At 43.2% G+C, this 23,386-nt stretch overlaps 1 protein-coding gene across 5 annotated transcripts; it reads left to right on the forward strand.

Moving 5' to 3' along the window:
- The first annotated feature begins 447 nt into the window (after positions 1-447).
- LOC147901651 (serine/threonine protein kinase HRR25-like) lies at positions 448-22,510 on the forward strand. 5 transcript variants are annotated; one of them, XR_015540967.1, is made up of 15 exons: positions 448-668; positions 812-852; positions 1,066-1,135; positions 1,215-1,363; positions 1,617-1,712; positions 1,849-1,919; positions 2,040-2,101; positions 9,975-10,038; positions 10,238-10,322; positions 18,364-18,490; positions 18,589-18,671; positions 18,784-18,853; positions 19,242-19,369; positions 20,241-20,437; positions 21,452-22,510. XR_015540967.1 is itself a non-coding variant. In XM_087374347.1 (14 exons), exons 1-14 carry the CDS (start codon positions 590-592, stop codon positions 21,509-21,511), a joined length of 1,185 nt encoding a protein of 394 aa, XP_087230473.1. In that variant the 5' UTR covers positions 448-589; the 3' UTR covers positions 21,512-22,510. The 5 variants fall into 5 exon arrangements, 1 of the variants encoding a protein (XP_087230473.1); XR_015540966.1 differs by having other exon boundaries at positions 20,241-20,323; XR_015540969.1 differs by having other exon boundaries at positions 20,312-20,437.
- The last annotated feature ends 876 nt before the right edge of the window (positions 22,511-23,386 follow it).

Here is a 23,386-nt window from a genome sequence, read left to right on the forward strand (position 1 = left end):
TTTTAGGCCCTTGATTTTAGATGGATCTAAAGGACTAAAACACTCCTTCCAAAATACTTTTGTATTCATTCTTCTCGCAAATATACTATATAAGGAGGGAGATAATTGCATGTTTTGTTTCTTGCCATGAGTTGATTGAGTAATTGTTGGATAAAGCTCACTGAAACTCCAATTGGATAATAGTGAGGATTCGGGTTTAGTTTGGACTTGGAGCCATGACGGAAAGGCAACCTAGTTTTTTTTTTCTTGGTTGTACTAAAATTGAAAGTGCCGACAGCGTCCTCATACGAGGTCAGGAGTGGCACATACACACCCACAAGTTTTAGGGGCTTGATCTAAAAGCAGTTGGTGGGGAGAAAAAGAAATTCACCTTGGTGAAAGAACACAAGTGTTGGCATTCTCTTGTGCTTTCTCTTCTACTTAAATAGTCATAGCCAATAGCCATAGCCATAGCCATAACCATAGCTAACCTTGTTTGATACGATCAACCCCTTGTTCTTTCTCATCCTCTCTCCGGCAGCTTCCCCCGTCTTCCTTTCCATCGATCTTGGCTTCCCTATTTGAATCATCTCCGGCTCAGCTTTTTCTCATGGATCAGCAGCGAGTAGGGAACAAGTATCGATTAGGTCGCAAAATTGGAAGCGGCTCGTTTGGTCAGATTTTTATGGGTACGTCCCTCGCTTTGCTTTCACCTCTGCACCTTTTTTCTGCTCAGTTCATCCATTTGGCGCTTTAGCCACAACGGTTTGAGTTGCGGTTTGTGTCGCTTTGGTCTTGTCATCATCATCCTCTTATTTTGTTTCTTTCACAGGCACGGATTTGAACGATCAGGAGCAAGTGGCCATAAAGCTGGTATGTACTTTTCTCTACGCGATTATGCCTTTTCATCCTGGGACGGGGGTCTCAGAATTGCAAAATGCTTTCTTATGGCCTGATCGTACCTTGGCGCGATATCCGGCATTCCTTGATGAACATTGGTTCGCCGCTAATGTGGGAAACCTAGCATCTATTGGAATTGTTGCTTGGATATTACAACAGCTTTACAGCTACTGCCTTTGATTGCAGGAAAGCACAAGAACAAGGCATCCGCAGTTGCTGTACGAATCGAAATTGTACCAAATCCTCCGCGGGGGACGTAAGTAACTGCCGAACGATTTTAACTGTTACATTGCCTTATTCACACCCTATCTAATACTTGTTTATCGTCATTGCAGCTGGTATACCCAAAGTGAGATGGTTTGGGATGGAAGGGGACTACAACATCCTGATAATGGATTTGTTGGGTCCAAGTCTGGAGGATCTTTTTATCTTTTGCGGTCGCAAGTTTTCTTTGAAGACTGTACTGATGCTGGCTGACCAGTTGGTGTGTTTCCATCCGTTTTTCATGTCTGGTTAAATAGCACAATAGGAATGATACGTTTTTGAGTCGATACTGTAATTTTTTAAATCAGTTATTAGATTCTACTTCTTTTTCATTTTCTATTAATTGATTTTAACTTAGCACCCAAACGTAACTCCTTTCATCACCAAAACGATTGGTGTCTACTTTACTTTATTCTGCATTTCAATTCTGTGTAATTTATTCACGAGTTTCATTTGTATATCTACTTGGACAGATAAGCAAGATCGAATATATACATGGGAAGTGTTTCATACACAGGGATATCAAGCCAGACAACTTCTTGATGGGCCTTGGAAAGCAGGCCAATCAGGTTTGAAGGCGCCTAACGTTTCTCCTACGTGAAGAATGGGAGATGGCATTCATTCAGGGTTTCTAAGCAGAGCTTTTATTTTGGTCAGGCTTGTATTTTCTTTGATATATAATGAGTTATGTTATTGGGAGCGTAGGTGCATATTATTGACTTTGGTCTGGCAAAGAAGGTTCGAGATCCTGTAACTGGTGCACACATTCCTTACAGGTATTCAGCAGAAAATAATTGGAAGCTGTCTGAAGCCACGTTTATTCCCTCCCCGTCGCCCTCCCTTACACAAGTCAAGGTATATCTTGATATGATTTACTGTTTCCTTGCTTCTTTCAGGGAGTTCAAAGACCTGACTGGAACGGCCCGTTATGCAAGTATCAATACACACCTTGGGATTGGTAATTGGCGGGACCTTTTTTACTTGAAGCTCAGAACAGAAGTGAAACTGCAATTTTTATGGAAAACAACTTTTTGTGCAAACATTGCTGCTGTAGATTAGAAGCTACAAAATTTATGGATTGGGTAAGGAAGGGGCTCTGCCAGACTTACAAACCAAGCCTGCAAGGCTTCAACTTTAACACAAAAGCCTCAAATGTGGGAAATTCTTTTCAATCAAACCTATAAACGATGTAGCGGTCTGATACGGCAGCTGTACTTACCAACACCAGTTATATGCCAGCCAACAAGAAGGGCGGATGACCTTGCCTTTTGAAGTATTAATAGAGCTAATACTCCCTGCCAACACACTGGACAAACCTGGTCAGGTAAACTAGGGCAAGAATCGCCCCTTCTGCACCCGGTTCGGCCTGTCCAATCAGTCCAATTGAGGGACCTGTCCGGTCAGCACTCCCTCCCTTCCAGTAGGTTCATAGGATATTTTTGTTTCTTGAACTTCCTAATTCTGCACTTTGCAGAGTTACTGTCAATTTTAGTTAGCAGTGCGACTCCTCCATCGGCTGTTCGCCATGTGGCAGTTCCACGTGGACAAACAACCTCAAGTGTGGGCTGCATGAAATGCCCTCAAGCGTGGGCTGCATGTAATGCCCTTGTGGCATCTGCATCAGTCCCCTAACTAAAATACCCTTTCCAATGACCAACTGAAGCATCAAGACATGTGGGTCACTGCCTCGCATGTGAGACCACAAATGAGCAGCACAATAGGACCTGGTTTGTCATTATCAGCCCAATTTCCTTTTTTTCTGGCTTCCGTCAAGGGGGAACATCATCCAAAGAGCAAGGCTCAACTAAATGAGACATGACTATGTTGTGTAGGATTGATTGAATAACCTGTAGACGAAGTAGCCACTGGATAGTTCATGACTCTGTAACAAAGGGTAAATTTACTTAGTTAGCTTTTGTTTTGGTGGGCCTTTTAATGGCTTGTAAATAAATAATCTTTTAGCAAGCGGAGTCATAAGTTGCCACGTGGCATCATACTGGCCATCCCATAAGTAAACTAGTAATTGATGCCAGGCCCACACCTATAAAAGGGGGCTCTGCTGTACTTTGTACTCAATTCATTTCTTAATGCAAACTTGTGGTCACTCATTACAGCTGAAGCTTGAATAGCTCTAAGCTGAACTAGGATATTTTCTCCTAGCCTAGGAAACTGCTTTCCTAGCCCTGTTGCTGGTGCAGCCCCTCACTAGCTATGGATCTACACACAAGCCAGGTACTTTGATGGTTCAGCTCTTGAATTTCTGCAACCTACAGGCTGTACTTTACCTTTGCATTCATTGCTGGTATTTCTACATCATTAGGCTGTGAATTAGACCTAAACTAGCAGGCTGTAGGCTAGCTTAGTTACAGTGGTATCAGAGCACTTTTTTGGGAATTTTGTGGGGAAAATCTTCTGAAGCATGGCATCTTGAGCATGGGGCCTACCTCTCTGCAAAATTTCATCGCCAAAAGTTGCTCCAATCATCAGTTGGACATGTGTCAGCCCTAGACTTGGTCAAATTCCAAAGTGTGATCGCTGGCAATTTTACAGATTCTGCTGCGAATTAGGGTTTTGCTGTACCAAATCTGGATTTTGCTGCATATATCGCCCCAGCTACTCCAAGGCCTGTACTAAGTTCCATTGGGATCTGAGGTCATTTGCCCTAATTTCTACCTCGAAATTGGTTCCAGCAGAAGCTTTTCTGAACGTCGGCAGTTATAGTTTCCCTAAAATTTGGGGCTTTCATGTTGTCCTGCATATATGGAGTCACCCCTGTATCACTGTTTTGCCCCTACTTCTGCCTCGAAATTGGTTCCAGCAGGTGCACATTTGACTGTCAGAAGTTATGGTTTCTCTACACTTTGGGGCTTTTGAGTTTTTCCAGCTAATCATACCTATTCTATTCCATCTATACCTAATCTAAACATTTGGTTGGGAATTGAGCTCCAAATTGGGCCATACTATGAATTGTCCAGTTAGAGAATGACACGTGGCAGTGAACCCGCTGCCCTGATCAGTGATATTTTTGATTCAGATAGTATGTTTTTCACACAGTGGGCCAATTAGTGTTCTAAATCTCACACAGTGTTCCTAAGCAGTGTTCTAAGTTCTGCACAGTGTTCCTAAACAGCTTGGGATGCTGCTACAAAGCATCTGATTATACCCTAACAATGTTTAAATTACCGTTCAAACTGTGTTTTTACTTCAGAATTGATTTGGGTCTATCAGGACGCCTCCAAAGAGAGCTGGAAATCAGCCTAAGAAGCATCAGTTGGGGAACTTTGACCCCATTCCAGAGGATGATTTGGTGTTGGATTCTTCAAGATTGGGCATTGGCTCTAGTGAGGGAGCCCAGGATGATGGCACTGAAGTGGTGGAAATCCTTGGCAGTTGCAGACAGGAGCTAGCTGATGGTATTTTCAATGCCAAGGCATCTCAGGCCCAGGAGCAAAACACTAATGGATATATGGATCCTATATTACAGGCCCTTAAGGAGATGACTGTGGAGATAAAAGCTAATGGTACAAGGATGCAGAATTCCCTTGCTACAATGAACAGGAAGTTGGATGAGCTCAAAAGGAGTCAGATTCATCAGGGAAAGAAGCCTATGGAGCAGGCCCTAGAGGGTGACTCAGATTCTGAAAAGGATATCTTGGGGGAGCCTACTATAGACCCTCCTGGTTTCATGGCATGAGCAAGGAAGACCTATCATTCTAATGGGGAAACAACTCATAAGAGCAAGGAGCCACTAAAGAGTAATGTCCCCGAGAATGCCAGTCCTGAGGTAGATAGCCTCTGTCAAAGGTTTAATGAATACAAGACCTTTCTTTGCTGATCTCAGGTCAATCATGCCATTTCATCAATATATTCAGTCTGTTAAAGTTGCTGAACCTAGGGGACCTACTCAAGACAAGGAATTGGAGGAATGGCTCAGTAAAATGGAAGACTATTTTCTGCTCTATCGTAGAAGTGATCAAAGTAAGATAAGATTTGCTGTCCTACACTTGGAGGATTATACTCATCCTTGGTGGAGAAACCTTCAACATGAGGGAATCACTATTCACTCTTGGGAGGAATTTAAGGAGAAAATGTTTCAGACATTTGTATCTTCTATTGCTAGAGATAAACTTGCTTGTGAATGGTATGATCTATCTCAGCAAGGCTTTGTAAGGAACTATATTAAAAAGTTTTGGAAATTATCCGTGTTTGTCCATGGTATTGATGAAATGAGTAGGCTGCTTAAATTTATCTACGGATTCCATCCCAGCATAGTTGCTGATGTGATAGCCTCAATCCTAGCACTCTCAAATTGGCAGAACTCCATGAGCCCAAATATAGCCTGAAGGAGAAAGGATTGGGCATTGGGCACAGTAGACCTATCAGCAAGGGCAACCTCCCATTAGTTCCAAAGCAAGTGTTACCTGCTACAGCAGCCACTCCCATATCCTAGACATCCCACTGTTTTTGGCAGCAATGTGGGTAATGTCAAGCCTTTCAGGTTTGGAGATGCAAATGCCTCAAGTAGGTCAAGCTCTAAGGAGGACCTAAAGGACAAGAAGGATGGAGTCACGAGTGATTAAGCAATTGTCTCAAGCTATTATTGAGGACAGGAAGAAGAAGTTTTATGCTACCTTTTTGGAGAGAATTGGACTCCAGATCCTAGGAATGTGTGTAAGGCCAAGGCAGGAGCTAAATTGAGTATGATAATAGAGATTGAGGATGATCCTACTTCAGAAGACCCTACTGCAGAGCTTGAATTTCGTGATTGTGAAGGTGATGGTCATGGGGATCGTGATGTTTCTCATGATTCCAAAAAGGAGACTTCTTTCCCATTTGACCTAGGTGGTTCTACATTGGGAGGCACCCAGATAAGTGGTGACTGCTAGCTAATTGCCCAAGAGCACATCAATAATGGAATGTTGAAATTCTTGATGATAACATGGAGAATGATAGAGAATCTGAAAGTGGGTTCCCAAAGCGCCCAAACACTCAGGCTGAAAGGGGCCATCAATGGCAGACTAGTTCATATATTGGCTGATAGTGGGAGCACTATCAACCCAAGAGGAGGATGAACCCAAGACAGCTTTTAGTTTTGAAAGGGGATTGTATCTGTTCAAGGCGCTGGCTATCACGAGGATGTGAAAAGTGATGTAAAGTATCTTCGTAACTCAACCTACGCTTAACCCGGGGTTAACCATGGTTAAGTGTTGTAATGGTTTGGCCGTGAGGGACTGGCTAGAGGAAGTGCACACTTCCTAGAAGTTCCTAAGGGCAAAGTCTAGGTGCACTACTAGGTCCTAGGGGCAAGGCAAAGGCTTTAAAAGAGGGGTCTAAAAGTTGGGCCCAAGGACAACCAACGTTGTCCTTGGTATGGGGGTTAGGACTTTAATGAAAAGGCAAATGGCAAGGAGGAGGTGCCATTTGTCAAGCATGTGTATGCATGCCCTTCCCCCACCTTCCATCTCTCTCCCCTCACTCTCCCAGAGGTGTAGGACGTTTTCAGTTGTTCTTGTGCAGTTTTTGAGCTGTTTGAGCTGTTTCAAGCCTGTTTTCAGTCGTTTTAACACTGTTTTGACTGTTCCAAGGCTAGTACACACTTCTAGGAAGTGCCAGGACTCATTTTGGAACTTTTGAAAAATTTTCGTATGGACTGTACAGACGTCCGTATGGCTGTACGGAGTCCGTACGGACGTGTTCAGTTGCCTCCAACAGGTGCCTGGGGTTGTCTTTTGCTGTGCTGGACCTTTGTGCACATGTTTTTGGTTGCGTGGTGGCTTCTGGAGCTGTTCTGGACCAGTGCAGGCTGCAGGAGGAACTTTCCCTATTGCTTTTGGCATCTTCTCTTAGAAGAACTCAGGCACAGATCCCGAGGCAATCATTTCGGGGCAGATCTGTGAACCATCTTTCCTCTACAGCTCTTTCTTGTTCACCCTCCACTCTCTACCTTCATTTCTCTCTTCTCCTGATTGCTGGAACCTCCGCTCTCTACCTTCATTTCTCTCTTCTTCTGATTGCTGGAAGACACTTGCACCCTACGGGGAGCTTGGATAGAGGATAGGTGCGAGGAAGGAGCTCGCTCCTCTACCACAGTCAGCATGAGTTGGTTCCAGGTTCGGTTTTTCCTTGTTCTTTCTTGCTTTGCAGCTTTTTGCAGTGCATGCGTGTTGTGTGCAGTCCTTTCAGGACTCCAACAGGTTCTCAGAAGCACCCAAAGGCAAGGGTGATCCTGTGGAAGGCCTAAGGACAGTGTGGATGCATGTGATAGCCTTGAGGCTGCCTTGAGCTCAGTTTGCCAGTGTTTTGGATGCCTGAATGCCTCTAAGTTGTGTCAGATCAGAAGTGAATGCCTGAGTATGCCTTGCCAGTGGGAATTCTAGTGGTGCACTGGGATTAGATGCCTTGAAGACAAGTAGAGGATTTGCAGAGAGGAACAGTGCAAGGTTGAACCCTTGTTGTATGTACCAATTTCATTCCTAAAGAAATAAATAAATACCGGAAGGGGCGCCAAGGATTTGGGGCCAATGTGGTGTCTTGTACTTGGTTTCATTGAGCAGGGGCACTCTAGCCTCCATCCAGTTATTTCTCCAGTTGTTTCTAAGTGGTATTGTTTAACGTTAAGTGGTTGGAAATGACGCAATGTGGCTGTGAGTAATGAAAATGCAATGCAAGTTCTAGTCTACTGCCCTTTAGGAAACTGAAGGCTGGTTTCACTGGCATTTGGCCTCACCAATGCTCCAGCCACTTTCGAAGCCCTTATGAACAAAATCTTGCAGCCTTACCTTACAAATATGTATTGGCGTTTTTTGATGATATACTCATCTATAGCAAGTCTAGGGAGGAGCTTCTCTCTCATGTGAAGCAGGTCTTGGGAGGCTTTAAGAACCCACCAGCTCTATGCAAAGCCTAGTAAGTGTACCTTCATGGCTAGAGAGGTGGAACATTTAGGACACATTGTGGGCAGCAATGGAATCAGGGTGGATCCCACTAAAGTGAAATGTATTGTAGAATGGCCACAGCCAGCACTATGCAAAGCCAAGTGTACCTTCATGGCTAGAGAGGTGGAATATTTAGGACACAAAGTGGGCAGCAATGGAATCAGGGTGGATCCCAATAAACTGAAATGTATTGTGGAATGGCCACAGCCAGCAAATGTGACTCAGCTCAGAGGTTTTCTTGGTCTTGCTTCCTTTTATAGGAGATTTATTGACCATTTTGCTAAGATTGCTGCTCCCCTCTCTGACCTACTCAAGAAGGATTCCTATGTATGGACATCAGATGTAGAAAGGAGTTTCCAGCAATTGAAGGTTGCCTTTTCCTCAGCTCCTATATTGGTATGCCCTGATTTTTGCTCCCCTTTACCATTGAAGCTAATGCAAGTGGGAGAGGCATGAGAGTAGAAAGTTGGATGCTAAAGAGGTCACTTACCACATATATGATCAGGAGATGTTGGCCATACTACATGCCATTCAGAAGATGTCTATGGCAGTCATTTCAAGCTAAAGATCATAGGACTCTCAACTATTTCTTTCACAAACTAATCTCTCCCCCAAACAAAGAAGATGGCTTTCTATAGTTCAAAATTAGGATTTGGATATTGAGTATAAGGCAGGAAAGGACAATATTGTGGCTGACTCTCTATCTAGGATGTTGGGATGCACTGAGTTCTATCACAGAGGTGTAGAAGGAGTCGATACATGGTATTCAAGAAGAGTATCTCTCAGATAATGAGGCTGGAGTCATATTCGAGGACCTACAAAATCCTTCATGTGAAGACCATCCTCACTACAAGTTGTCTAATGGTTTATTGTGGTATAAAGGAAGGATTTTTCTTGTGGAGAATTCTGCCTATAAGTTGCTGGTTCTTCAGGAGATGCATTCTTCTCCAATGGCTGGTCACATAGGATTGTTTAAAACCTATGAAAAGGTCAGACAGAGTTTTATTTGGAAGGGGTTATGGAGAGACTTACATAAATTTGTCCAGCATGCAAACCCTGTCAGCAAAATAGGGAATTAAATCTCAGACCAGCTGGCTGAATCTTCCACAATGTGTGGGAAACCTGCCCAAGGATGGGTTGCAAACATCCAGCTATGTAGAGCACAAAGCTCACACAAACTGAGATATAAGGGGGACTTCCTATTCACTCCTGTGTTGCCTCGTGTAAACTGCTTCAGTGGGATAGTGCTGCAGTCCTCGAAGGCCTCTGGAGAAAATCCCTTCAGAAGCTGGCTGACTGTATTGCCCAGACTGCAGTCTATGGGCCTTTTTCATAGACTGATTAGTCTGTGAGTGGCCAACTAGATGGCCGTCCAGATTTATTAGGTCTGGGTCCTCATAGGGTCCCCTGCAGTGCCTATATATAGGCCTCTCCTGCAGCCAAGACTGGCTGCTAATAAACTGCAGCAGGCCCTCCAAAAATCCTCTTTTCAGTCTCCATTTGAATGATAGGCCTACACACAGCAGTAATCTTTTCCCTCATTTCTGCCTTCTTTACCCAGGAGCACTGTCTCCACCATGTCTTCCTCGTATGGTGGTGCACATGTAGGGCAGTGACCTCCAATAAGATTTCCGTCAAGATTTCGTGTTCAAGTCTGAACTTTGTTTCATTCTAAAACCTGGACTTGTGCAAACTCAACATAGCTTAGTGCCAATAAGAGCTACGTCATCTTTGTCCATATGGGATCTAACTTGTGTTGATCAGTAGGAACTTTTAACACCTTATTGGGAATTTTCTCATTGTTTTAGCCAGGAACTTGGTTGTTCAATGTCTGCTGTGTCTGATGATGTGCTGAATTTTGTCCACTGTGTTGCTTTGGTTGTTTGATTGTGGCAGAACAAAGTTGCAGGGATGACTTAGAGTCACTTGGATATGTTTTCATGTACTTTCTGAGGGGCAGGTATGCTAAATGCTCTTGAATGGACTTTGTAACCTATGTCAGTATTGGCTCTATTTGTTATATATAAGTTTCAGCTCTGTAAGTTGTCATGCTCTGTTTGTTTCAGCACTATTTGTTGTCAGTATTGGCTCTATTTGTTATATATAAGTTTCAGCTCTGTCTGTTGTCTTTTGAGTTCCTGAACAAGTTGGTCTTGTAGTTTACCATGGCAAGGTTTAAGGGCCCCAAATAAAAAGGTGAAATATGAGAAGGTCAGCGATAAAAAGATGTCAACTTCAATTGAGGTGAGCTTTTCAGGTTCTTGCCTATTTCGTAGAAGCAGAGAATAGAATCCTTAACAATTCATGTTCCAGCTTCCGTTTGTAAGGTCTGAAAATTTAACTGATTGTAACTAATGGTACAAGGACAAGTTACATTTTCTTCCTACCAATCCTTTGCAGTTGGGTGTAATAGTAGAGCATGTGGAGGGCTGATGGCACTGTTAAAAGTTTATTTGCATTTAATGTATTTGACATTTGTTTTCATTGGTTCGTTAAATTCTCTTTTGGGTTTACCTCATCAACATGGGTTTCATAAGAGACTCCGCAGGTCTTTAGAAACCCAGTATAGCTGCTTATGCTTGGGCACTGGGCACTGATGACGACATAAGTGTTGCTTTGCTTGCTAAGTATGTCTTTCTTTTGTTTTTCAAATTTTTTTTGTTACCTATTTTTCTTCTCTTTCGTTTTCTCTTTTATTATCTGTGCAGATTCTTGGACTTTATAACAACAAAAAATCTAAATTTGTACGATTGGATATATTCTAGTCTTACAAAGGTATATTTATTGCAAGAAATTGTAGACTCTGCCAATCATCAAACAGAGAAGCTTGGAATGGGGCGGAGAACAGAAATAATGGTCACAGGGAAGGGTATGGTTAAAGAAGGCATGTCAGGGATTATACGATCTAGCCACATAGGTGGTGAAAGAGGGAGAGGGATAAAGATATAATAAACCTCTCAGTGCTCTCTTAAAGGGGAAGGAGAAATATTGTATGCATAACATTGCGGAATATTGTTTAACTTCAGAGACTTGAATGGACAGCAATTGAAATGTGTAACATGAGTGAGTTCTAGTTCAGCGGTCAGCTAAGTAAAAAGGATGCCACTAGTTGTAAACACTTCAGTATTTTCCTTGTACACTTAATAGTGTTATTAGGCTTGCATGAGGGCCTGCCGCGTGGCACCCCTGCTGTATTATCCCATATACAATGGTGTGCTGGCCCACTTTCCTAGGCCTATAGAAGGGGGCTCAGCTGTACTCGCAGTTCATTCAAGATCAATGCACGTCAGATTCCATTCTATGATTGTTTGGTACCTTCAAGCATCAGCTTTGCTGGCTGTGCATACTTAATCTAGCATCAAGCTAGCCAGCCTCATGGGAGCTGTTTCCATCCCATGCCCTCTTCCTAGTAAGAGTGATCTTTCTCTACTCTTCCCTTCTATTTCTGCTATTCATGCTATCTAGCCTCTCAGTTTTCCCTAAAGTAGTTATTGCTAGCTGTCTTTCCTAGAAGTCTTCTTTCAAAATGTACAAGCTTGCTTGAGAAAAGATGAACACAGGATTGAGGGGCCAAGAACCCCCTCCCCCCCAAGAAAAAAGAAAGAAAGAAAGAGAGAAAAAAAACCCTACTCCCCCACCCTGCCTTTTCCTCTCTCCTTATCCAGGCTCTTTATTACAATGAGATACAAGAGCAAGGTGTTAAAGTAAATCTTATCAACACCTTCCAAAAATGAGAACAAATTGAGGATCCATATAGCATGAATGATGTACAAGTCATGAAAATGAAGCTCAAGGCAGAGTAGTAAGTCTATATACATAGACAATGTCTCAAAAGATAGCCTAGCTAGGGTGCTCAAAGCTCCAAGGGTACTCCAATTTTGAGGGAAGATTCCTGTACAATTACCACTGGTTCTACACATCAGTAACACTCAACAATTGATTTAGCATAACTGTTTGCTTCTAGTTCCCCGATGCAACTTCAAAAGATATGCAAAAAACAATGTAAATCTGCTACAGATTACCTCGCAAATTTGGGGGAATTTATAGGGGAAGTTGCACAAACAAGAGGGAGCAGTATTGCATGGTGAGAATGCTGCTGTAGCATAGTCACAAGAAACGTTTCGAAACGTAGAAACGTGAAACGTTTCAAAAAAAGTAAAACTCTAGTGCCAAAAATGTCTATAATATGTCCCACATATTTATGTTATGTTAAAATGATGATAAACATGTAGAAATACTAGTAATACCTACCATAAACATCTAGAATAGCAGCCATCCATTAAACATGTAGAAATACCTGTAACCTACCATAAACATATAGAAAAAACAGTAATATCTACCATAAACATGTAGATGCCAGCAGCCAGAAAGCATAAATTGAGACTTAAAAGTAGCAACTAGTAACTAGCTAGAAGATACTAGTAGGTAGCTACAATCTCCCAAATACTGATTCTACTCTTCAAGGTCCACAGCTGGCTGAGATTCCCCCTCAATGTCATCAGCATCAGCATCAGCATTGGAATCTGAAGAGGATGCTGTATCTGAAGAAGAAGCAGAAGAGGAAGAAGAGGCAGGAGTACCGTGCAACTGCATGAGATGTAGATGCAGCCCCCTCTCCTCCTGCAGCTCCTCGTCGCCCATGGGTTTGTGATCGTGTGGCACGCGGTAACAATTCTCGCTCCTCAGCAAGAAAGGCATACACATCATCATCCTCATTGTTGGGATGGAGCAAATCACCATCGTCCTCAGGTACCTCCATGCATATTTTATCTGGATTCACCTCAATTGGACCTTGTGTCTTCTTCATTTGTCGAAGGAGACGCAAGTTTGCATGGACATACACAAGCCTACCACAAAAATTATAGCAGTCATGCTTCAAAGTTCAACACAACTTTCAAATTTTCAGATTTCAATCTTGCTGTAAATTTGATTACTTACCTCTCAAGTTGAGTGGTGGATAGTCTATTTCTTTTCTTGGTGTGTATAAGGGAGAATACACTCCAGTTCCTCTCGCAGGCACTAGATGAGTAGTCCTGTGAGAGGACTCCAATGGCAAGCAGCCTCAAGGCCGGAGTGCTCTTGCCATACTTGTCCCACCATGAAACAGGCCTCCGATGCATGCACGAGCTGTACCAAACTCCCCAAAGGAGTTTCTGAATGCGAGGAGTTCATCCTCCACGGAGTTCTGCGGAGTTGCATCAGGGTATGCTCTCTCTAGGAACTTGGTCCATCCTTGTGACAACAACTCCTCATCAATTTGGCCCTCCCTCCTCCATCAAATATAATGTCCTCAAATGCCCTTGCCTTTGGTTTGCTGGACTTATCCCATCTTATCCATTCCTCACTCACAACCATGTGTCGCAAATTGGCCTTCACTTTTACCAAGTGTGCCAAGATAATGAAGAGATAGGCAAAGCGAGTTTTGGAGGGTTTCAAAATCTCCAATGTGCTATGCTTTTTGAAAATAGCAAGGGCTCTATGCTTTCGGGTAATGAAGGTCACCAAAGCTCGTGTCTTATCAACCACCGTAGCTACCCATGGAAGCTTGCCTATATCCTCAATAAGGAGATCCAAACTGTGTGCGGCACAAGGTGTCCAAAAAATGTGGCTGTACTCAGTCTCTATTAGTGCACCCATCCGTTGACAATTACTAGCATTATCAGTGATGACCTGCACTACGTTTTGAGGTCCCACATCCTCAATAGCCCTCTTAATATGACCATAAATATAATCACCTGTATGAGACTCATTGGCTGCATCTATGGACCTCAGAAACACAGTGCCAACACAACATGACACAAGGATGTTGATAAGAGGACTCCTCTTTGTATCTGACCATCCATCAGACATGATAGTGCATCCATATCTCTTCCATGCTGCCTTAATGGGCTGAAGCTCCTTTTCTACCTCGAACAGCTCTGCATGCAGGTCTCGAGTGCGCAGTGTCCTCTGAAGATAGAGGGCTTAAACGATGGTCTTGCATCTCCCACTGCTTGCACAAACTCCATAAATGTAGGAGTCCGAGCAATATTAAATGGCAGATCGCACTTGTAGAAGAACCTGCGACATGCCCTACGTGCATTTCTAGATAGACCTGCAGCCCAACCAGCCTGTAAAGTTCCTGCCCTTGCTGCTCTGCTTTTCCCCCTTGCTGAATTGGATGGGGCTGCACGCATATTTGTAGGTACAACCTGTGTAGGTAATGTAGTGGCCGATGACGAAAGCACAGGTGGTGGTCTAGATGTAGCATTCAATGGAAGACTTGACATGGGACTCCCAGGAGGAGATCCATGCATAGAAATAGCTTGGGGAGCCTCAAGTCTGTCTCTGATGAGCCTGGAATGCCTCCCAAAACAAGAAGCACATCATCTGGGACATCTCCCGCACAACTATTTACTCCCCTTCCAGAGATGCCAAGCAAGTGAGCTCTCACACGAGGTGCACTTCCATGATAGGTGCCCCCGTAGTGCTTGCGCTTCCACTTCTTTGTCCCGGAAGCACTATAAGATTCCTCCACATCTACCTCTTTCCAAACGGGATCTTTCGAATGGCCCATTTTCTTCCAAGTTCCCTTGTGAATCAGAAATTTCAGATAGCCTAGAGAATAGGCTAGTAGACTGTAGGCCCTAGAAGGCTGAATCTGTGAGGCTGTGACCTGTGCATAGTACATACAGCTCCAATCACTAAGAGTGACAACATTGAACAGATAAGAGGAAAGAGCTGCCAGCATAATGCACCAAAAAAGATGTTTGGCACAGCACATACCTGATAAATACTTTGTCAGATATATGCAGGTTCTAAGCTTTGCAAGAGAGAACTCAATTGACAGTAGAGATATAGGTACTAGGTAGGTCTAAGCTTTGCCTGCAACAACCCATTCACGGTGAGGTTGTAGCCTGTGCATGCATGCATATTTGAAAGGACTCTGAAATTAGGTGAAAGAAGAGGACCAACTCACCGTACGTCAATACCTCAGGACCGTACAGGAGGTCCACGCTATGACCGTACGACTGCAAGATGTCCACGTCAAGGACCCATACAACTGTATGGATGCCTACGCCAAGGACCGTACAGGTCTACGCAATAACTGTACGGAAGGGTTCACGTCAGGTTCGTACTGGTTGTATGGAAGATGCACGTCAGGGATGTACTTCCCCACGGAAGCTCACAACCAGACTGCACGTCGTCGTACGGACGCACCATACGCTGTACGGACGAAATAGTACGGGCTTGTCAGGGCTCCATGATCGTCACGCTATGCGGGGAGGTCACGAGTTCGATGGACGTACGGAAGGGTACCGGGATGAGCAGGTCGACGCAAATGTCTAGAAACCTTAGAAAAAGCCCCAAATCACAAGACTTTGGAATTTGCCCCAATTTTTCATTTGCCCCAATCATGTTTTATTGGGTGAGAAACGTTTCGAAACGTTTCTAATCCAATGAAACTCGTTTCGTTGTGACTATGTGCTGTAGGACTAGGGAGAAGGAGCTTGCAGCAGGAGTTTCTTCAGAAGGAGTGCTTCTGCTGCAAGAGAAGCTGCTGTAGAGACTTAGACAGAGAGGCTGTTGCAGGAGACTGCTTCTGTGGAAGAGCTGTTGCTGCTGCAGAAGAGGAGGCTGCTGCTGTGGAGGAGCTGCTGCAGCAGCAAGAGAGTATGCACCAACAAGAGGGAGAGAGTGTGCACAATGAAGGGGGGGCTCCTTTTATGGATGCAGGAGGAGAGGGGCTGCTCCAAGCGTGGGCATGGAGACTGAGTCCATGCTATGACGAGTGGGACTGGGGGTCATGGATGGCCCTGCCCCATGTCCTATGCTATCTCATAGGTTGCCATGTGTCCTGTGCCACCTCAGAAGCTACCATGTGTCCAATGTCACATGTCATGGCTGCCATGTCAGCATGTCACATCAGAGTGCCACATCATCATGCCGTGTCACATGCTACTGAAGTTAGTTCAGCCACTCTTATTTGCGCGACTAATAAATTCAGTCTAGGTGATCAATACTAGTCTGATTTTACTTTTGTTTTCATCCTTATGTTTCTGGCAGTTAGCTCTATTTATATTCAAAGGGCTAGTCCAATTTTACTTTTGTTGTCATCCTTATGTTTTTGGCAGTTTGAGTTTGATTGGCCTTCTCACATAACCTATGATGCCTCTTAAGTTTGTCGTATTGTCTTGTATTTGACTCTTTCTTGTTGACAGGTCCACACCCAAGGCTACTGGCCTACTGCAAATGCCAAACATGTGCTGGGTCGATATGCATTCTATACATTTGATTGGTACCGTGTTTGGGTACTCGGACGGGGTGTGGTCTTTACGTTTTTCATACAGCAATACATGTCGACTTGTTGACACTAATGCCCACAACCCCTTTACGAGGGTTACCCTCGGATGCTAGACCCTAGCCAACTAGTACCTAACGGAAGAATAGGAAAACATGAATTTAAAGAACTCGAAGTTTCAGAAAATGAAGATATACAATTAATGAATTACCAAGCAAGTGGATTTGTGTTTTGTGAGAAGTGACATGAAATACATTTTTTGTGAATAGATATCGGCCAAGGAGAGAGAAAACAAGTAATATCGGCCAAGGAGAGAGAAAACAAGTAAAGAGAAGCAAAAAAAGAGTACTAAGATAAAATCAGAAACTTTTCCTTTTCCTTTCTAGTGGGAGGACAAGTGTAGTTTGAGAGAGTTATGTAAAGTGACTATTTAAACCCTCTATAAGAGCAAGATATTAAGGGCAAGAGAGCAATGATATGTGACACCATCACCGTCACTATCACTAGGGTGCAAATTCCCCACCCCTCTGCACCCAAAGAGACCATTTAGTCATGTTGTCTTTGAATGCTGAATTTGATGCTGATTATCATCCTTGAGGTAATGCCCTTGCTGTACCTCCTATAGCTCTATATAGGATAACTTGGCAGGAAGTCTCTCCTCTAACCTAGGGAAGCTTCTTGCTTGCTGAGCCAAGCCCTGACCAAATTTTGCATTGATGTTATAATAACCCTTGAGATCTCACAATGATCTTGTTCCTACTCAATGTGTGCACACAAGCATGAATTAAACCAACCTACAGACCTGAAGATTGACAGCAGCCAAAGCATGTAAAAATCTGTCCATGAAGAGGACCAAAAGCTGAGTACAAATCCAACCTACACCACATGGACATCAGGGTGCTAGTCCTCGGGATGCTGACCTATCTTCTGCTGCATGCCTCTATGCTCAGCATTCCTGCCGTATGTTCTGCACCCTGGATGTACTTATTCAAGTTAGCAGCAGCTGTAAAACCCATTGTACAATGCCCCCCATGGGGCCCTTTACATAGGAGAGAGCTGAGCCCTCTCCCCTCTTTGGCTGGCCAGCCTGGCCTGTAATAGGCCGACCCAGTCTGTGGGGGGCTAGACAAGATGGACGACCCCTGGATGTGCTGGCCAATCATCTGTCTGTAGTCTGCTGGCTAACAAGACCTACTACTGGCCCACCTGCCAGCCCATTTGGTGGCCTATAAAAGCCATATGCTAGACCTTACCCCAGCTACTGTGTGTTGGATTGAGCCTCATAACTGCCAGCCCTGAGTCGCAAGACCCATGAACTGCCCGACAGAAGGGCAGCACCATGGCAGTCCCTGAAGGACTGATTAGCCCTTTTGCATTTGGTCTGCTGCAGGCTGCTATTAAGCTGGCCGCTTGGGTGGTCCTCTTGGATCAGTTGTCTGCCTAGATGGAAAGTCCACTGCTGCTTTATGTGTTACAGAATCCATTTTTTTTGACTCTGTTGCTGTCTTGTGACTGTCAACAGCCTCGTGAGGAATGTTGCACATCCATCACATGAGAAATATGCTGCCAATGTTGTGGAACCCTTAGCGTCTTGCCTGAGGATTGATATGAGGTCATGGTTGCTTGCATTGTGTAAAGGATGCTCGCTGATCGGCCCTCTCTCCTGAACTTTGTGTCAGGGTCCAAATCTTTTGTGTGCACGCTGCATTTCTAGACTCTGGTGCTCTCTGATGTGACAATACTATCAGGTTCCTATTCCGTGAAGGAGTGTGTTCCCATCCCATAGGAATGCACTTCCGTGAAAGTGTGTTTTGCTTGCATGGGGTCAACAACAATGTGCTTGTTTGGATGAGCAAAGTATACCCTTCTGCCCTACCCATGTTTCCTAGGTCCTTTGTCTTCTGCGTTACCTTGTCCATTACAACCTTTTATATGACCTTATAGAACTTAGTAGCTCTTGTTTTATCTTATGTGTATGCTGATTTGTTACCATTTTGTTTGCAGGAACTGTGCAAAGGTTACCCCTCACAATTTGGGTCTTATTTTCATTACTGTCGCTCACTCCGCTTTGATGAGAAGCCAGATTATGCATATTTGAAGAGATTATTTCATGACCTGTATGTTCAGATGGGTATGTACATTTCTACTCACATTTCTGGGTCACATTTAAACATACGTGTAAGTATTGGAAGCATTTATATTGCTCTAAACTGGTTTGTATATATGTAGGTTTCCAAGTCGATTTTATCTTTGACTGGACTATTATTAAGTATCAACAAACACAACAGGCTTCTGCTCTCCAAAGAATCCTTGTAAATACTCAACAGCTGAGCCAGCTTTAACCGCTTTTGTTGTAAGTCTCTTGTCCATGCCTGCAGCTTGCAAGATTTATACTAATTTTGGAATGTTGTCTTAATTATGCAGCCCACACCAGGAGGCACAAGCATGGGGGCCATGCCACAAAAAACGGCAGCTGCTGGACAACCATCTTCTGGTTAGCTCATGCTTTCATTGATTCATGGATTTTTCATGTTAGCTTTCTGTGCTGCAGTCTAGCTGTTAAATTAGTGGGAAGGGCAGCTATGGTGTTTCTGTCTGGCATTAAAGTCGACTTGCTTGTTCCCTCGAAATTGGTATTTGATGATTTTGGTATGTTTGTACACTTTCTACGTCAATTTAGATATTACATGGCTAAGTAGGGCTGAGCAAAAGCTTCGAGTCCCATTTTGTTTTGTCTCATGAAGGGCCGACATTTAGCACTACTTATCTGCCCTTTAAGGGATTGGAACCTAAGGTTAGGAAGATCAATGGATACTCGTTGTGTTTTTATCAGTATTAACCATATTCAGCAGGATGTTTTGATGCTTTCCTGTATTTCACAGGATCAAAGGATGTTCATGAACCTCATTCAGAGGTTCCAGGGACAAAGGCTTTGAGGCTGTCCGGTGTGATGGGACCTCCTCTACGGAAAAGTCCTATGGCTGAAGGTACTCATGCAGCTAAACATACGGTAAGGAATTTAGCATCTCTTTTTTTAAACACATGTTCTTGCATTCCGGCATTGCTTGCTCTCTGAGTTTCATGGAAGCTGCACTGTTGATTGTATTATGTGTTCACTTGTTGGCTTTTGTGCAAACGTCAAGTCCAGTTGTGTGTGCTTATGTGGAATTTTTACTGACAAATGGAGTGTTGAACATGCTTACAAGACACATACTAAATGATGGACCTCTACGGAACCCATAAATGTCAAATGACAGGTTTTTAAAACTGGCTTTGAAAGCTGTCTTGAAGGCATGATAGAGAAAGAGGAGCAACAATTTTCAATAGGTTAGGTCACAGATTAGAGAGAGAGAGAGAGAGAGAGAGAGTGCATTCAGCTGAGGAAGCATAGAGAGGCTCAACTGCAACTGAGGTCATATGCTTTAGGACCTTAAAGAGGAGAAAATTGAAGGGATGGGTATAATAGTAGTTTGGGAAACTGGCAGTTTCTCTCTTATGAGGATGGAAATGGTAGGTCCACGTCTGCCATATTTGCATGCGTGCATCATTTCTAGTAAAATGTGTCGCTCATTTTCAGATGACTTTTTGGCATTAATGCTTCATTGCATGTTAGTGCCTGTATAGACATGCACACACAACCATGCAAGGTTGCACGCATGTGCGCAGCAAGGACGCGGATGGAGAGAGAGAGAGAGAGAGAGGGTGGTTGGGTGGGGGGGGGGGGGGGGGGGGGGTGGTTGGTCGTTCCAAAGAACTCAAATCAGTGACCTCAAGGATGAAACCCTGTAGGTGAATACTAAGACTGCTTAAAAATTTATCTTCCGTGCAGGGGTATCTAGAGTGAATCGCATAGCTTTATCTAATAGAAAATGCCCATGCAGGGGTATGTACAAGATTGAGGGAGCTTCAATGCTGTTGTCTCACCAGTACCAGGGTGCTGAAAGTTTTGCAGGTGTGAGAAAAGGTGAGTTGTCTCAGGGCTACATATCTCTAAACTCAGTTCTCAAACCTCGCATACAATGAGGCGGGCCATTGGAAAAGAGAGTATTGACTTTGTGCCTTGCAGTAAATTAACCAGGTGAACATGACATGTTCCATTGCAGGAATGGTAGCATGTCTTTGTGTCTCGATGCAGAGGGAATGCTGTCTGGATTGTACCAGTAGATTTTTGTTTGGCTAGTATGTACATCCTTAATATGGGAGGTCGCCCAGTGCCTAGAGCCATTTGTGTTTCTATGGTGATACTGTGGTCAATGCAGGCGGGGATGAGGGGGAGAGAGATTCTGGTTTCTTATTAGTGAATGCCATTTTTTGATGAAAAAATGTATGGAGTCTGTTCGATTCTTTTAAGTTATTTATTTGATTCAATTGTGCTGAATATAACTATGCTTTGAATCCTCTTTGAGTGTCCTGGCATTCCATTTGAACAAGTCTATGAGATTTTCTATGATATATTTACTAACCTTAAGCTTTGAAATTTTAGAATTTACACTGGCTCCTCGAGCCTCTTGAGCGTGCAGTTGTATTCTGCAGGATAAGTGTTGTGTGATCTCGGTGTTTTTTGGTACAAGGCTCTAAATATAAGAAATGCACCTGAGTTTCTTGAGCTAGTAACAGGCCCTTGAATGTGATGCAAGTGGTGCGGGAGCTTTGTCCTGTGATTGTACTTCCTGGTAAATTGTCTGGAATCTGAGATCTCCTTCTGTGAAGAGCTTGAGTATGTAGGCACGCTTTTTGGATCTTTGGGCTCTGACCTATCGGATGTAAGAAAGCTGGTCAATCATATTACAGTGCATTATGTGTTTATATGTTTTGAAGGTAATGCTTTTTTTGGCATCATAGCATCTACCAGCTTGTTGCCATTGGGTTGAGGTTTTTGTTTATGTTTGGTGATCTGCCTCCTTTTTGCAAGCAGTCTGTCTTTGTTTGAGAAGCGTTACACTTTTCTCTCTACGAACGTAGATTTTTTATCACATTAGATCAGTTTATTTTGGGATGTCCTTTAAACGTGAGGGGTTCTTTGGGGTTTTTTTTTGGGGGGGAGACATAATTACAGGTTAGTTATTGTACCTCTGAAATATGACCTTCGCAGGATAAGGAGGAGCTCTACATTCTGGAACAGCACAATAAGACAAGGCTTATGCACACATGAAATCAATGGGGAAATTTAGGCAAAATTCAGTTGTGAAGCCTAGAGATACTGCAAATTGAGGTTGATTACAGTGAGGCATGAATGGGGGAGTAAAGGAGAGATTGCACACTGGTCAAAATACAAATTTATCTTGAGGTAGCGATGGTTGCTCCTTGATGCGAAGAGATTAATTCGATTCAAGAAATGAATGAAGCATATTTTGTGCAGCTTGGTTAGTCTTGTTGTCATATATTTACTGTGGAGGAATCATGCAACACTTCAAGGTCAGAAAGAGTTTGAAGAAAGAGATCTGGGTGATGGTGGGAGCAACAAAGCAGGTTTTTGGCAGGCCTCTCATGGTCTCGCAACTGTAATGTTCTTCATGCATTCAAGGCTCATGTATCCTTTTAGGCCAGTGGTTGCAAATGAATGGGGCTGCCTTGAATTGGGTTTTTCTACGGTATTATCCTCCTGGAGGATTGTACTGCTCCTCTGGGTCTCATGAGTAAGGTACATTGAGGCCTATGACACATACATAATAAGAAAGAACGAAGGTAGTGTCTGATTTTGTAGATGACCTGGTGGGTAAGTTGCAGAATTTTAGCCATTCAGAGTTTGTGTGATTTTGAGCCTCAAGGATAGAAGGATAATGCCATTTTGCATCATGCATCGGGTGAAATTACAGTTGTCATCGTGGGACAATATACTTTAAATCCCTTTGACGAACCTTTGACTTCCAAGGGATTTTAGTCATTGAATGTGTACCTTGGTGCTGTCTGTGTTTGGGTTTATCTACAGATGAGGCTTTTAGAGGCTTGGTTATGCACTGACAGTACACCTAATGTATCTGCTCTTTGCGCCTTCTATTCAGTAAGGACATATTTTCAACCTTGAGAGACTGTACATGTGTTCAAGGATAGAAAGATGCGGCTGTTTTGCATTCTTATTCATGGCATCCTTGCTTCTAGGCTTGGGAATGCAATCATTCTCATTGATGCTACTTAGACATCTCAAATAATGATAGCTTTTCTAATTCAAATACCAATACATCGGCTAATCCTAGCATATTGTTTCATGTTTGACAATGTGAATTGGATTTTAGGAGTGTTCAAACTGGTTTTGGGTCTCGATTAGTCAAGAGTTTGGCGTCTCAAGTCTCTCGGACAACTAACTGAATCTGAAAGTCCGCTTTTAGTATCTTGAACTTTAGAGGTTATGGACGTTTATCATGTGATCGATCTAACAGGAATCTAGTTTGGGAAATCATCGACCCCATCAGTCGACCAGATCCGTCACTAGACTGCCACCTCAATGTTCCTTACAGTTTTTATTCTATAGAGCCTAACATGTTACTCCCCGTCATGCCCCTATGTTTGTGTTGGAGGGAGAGATTCCATAGCAAGGTGGATATCATTTATGCCATGCAATTATATGAGATGTCACTTTTGGTCTTCTTACCTAGCTAATATGATGTCTAGATGCCTTCCACCTAAGTCATATCAACTTCTAGCTTCAAATGAGCGGAAATCACCATTTTGGATTTGAGGATTGATTGAGGATCAATTTGAGCTATTACAAAATGTTGATGTCTTATTCACTCCAAGATGTATAGATAAAGTTCAAGTAATCTCTCAATAGGACATTCCATTGGGTATATTAATGCACTCTGCCAATAATGCTCACCAATTTTATAGATATGTTTGTACCCATGTCTCAATACCACACCTTATTTGGCATGTCGCTACTTGCTATGTTTATATGACTTTGTAGAAATGCTCATCCAATGGATGAAATTAATTGCAAGGGTGGAATTTTTCTTATAGTGGCTACTTCAATTTCCAACCTCAACACCCCTCTTAAATTCACTTACAAGATGACTGACGAATGCAAACTCAA

The sequence above is a fragment of the Dipteris shenzhenensis genome, chromosome 5 (assembly GCF_047967505.1).
Source record: "Dipteris shenzhenensis isolate YYH24624 ecotype China chromosome 5, Dip_SZ_1.0, whole genome shotgun sequence".
Classification (NCBI taxonomy): domain Eukaryota; kingdom Viridiplantae; phylum Streptophyta; class Polypodiopsida; order Gleicheniales; family Dipteridaceae; genus Dipteris; species Dipteris shenzhenensis.

Excerpts from the sequence above, each read along its gene's own strand:
- LOC147901651 (XM_087374347.1), top strand. The coding sequence starts at position 590 with ATGGATCAGCAGCGAGTAGGGAACAAGTATCGATTAGGTCGCAAAATT. Across the intron at positions 669-811 it reads GTTTGGTCAGATTTTTATGG|GCACGGATTTGAACGATCAG; the intron begins GTACGTCCCTCG and ends TTTCTTTCACAG. Across the intron at positions 10,323-18,363 it reads AGATGTCAACTTCAATTGAG|GAACTGTGCAAAGGTTACCC; the intron begins GTGAGCTTTTCA and ends TTTTGTTTGCAG.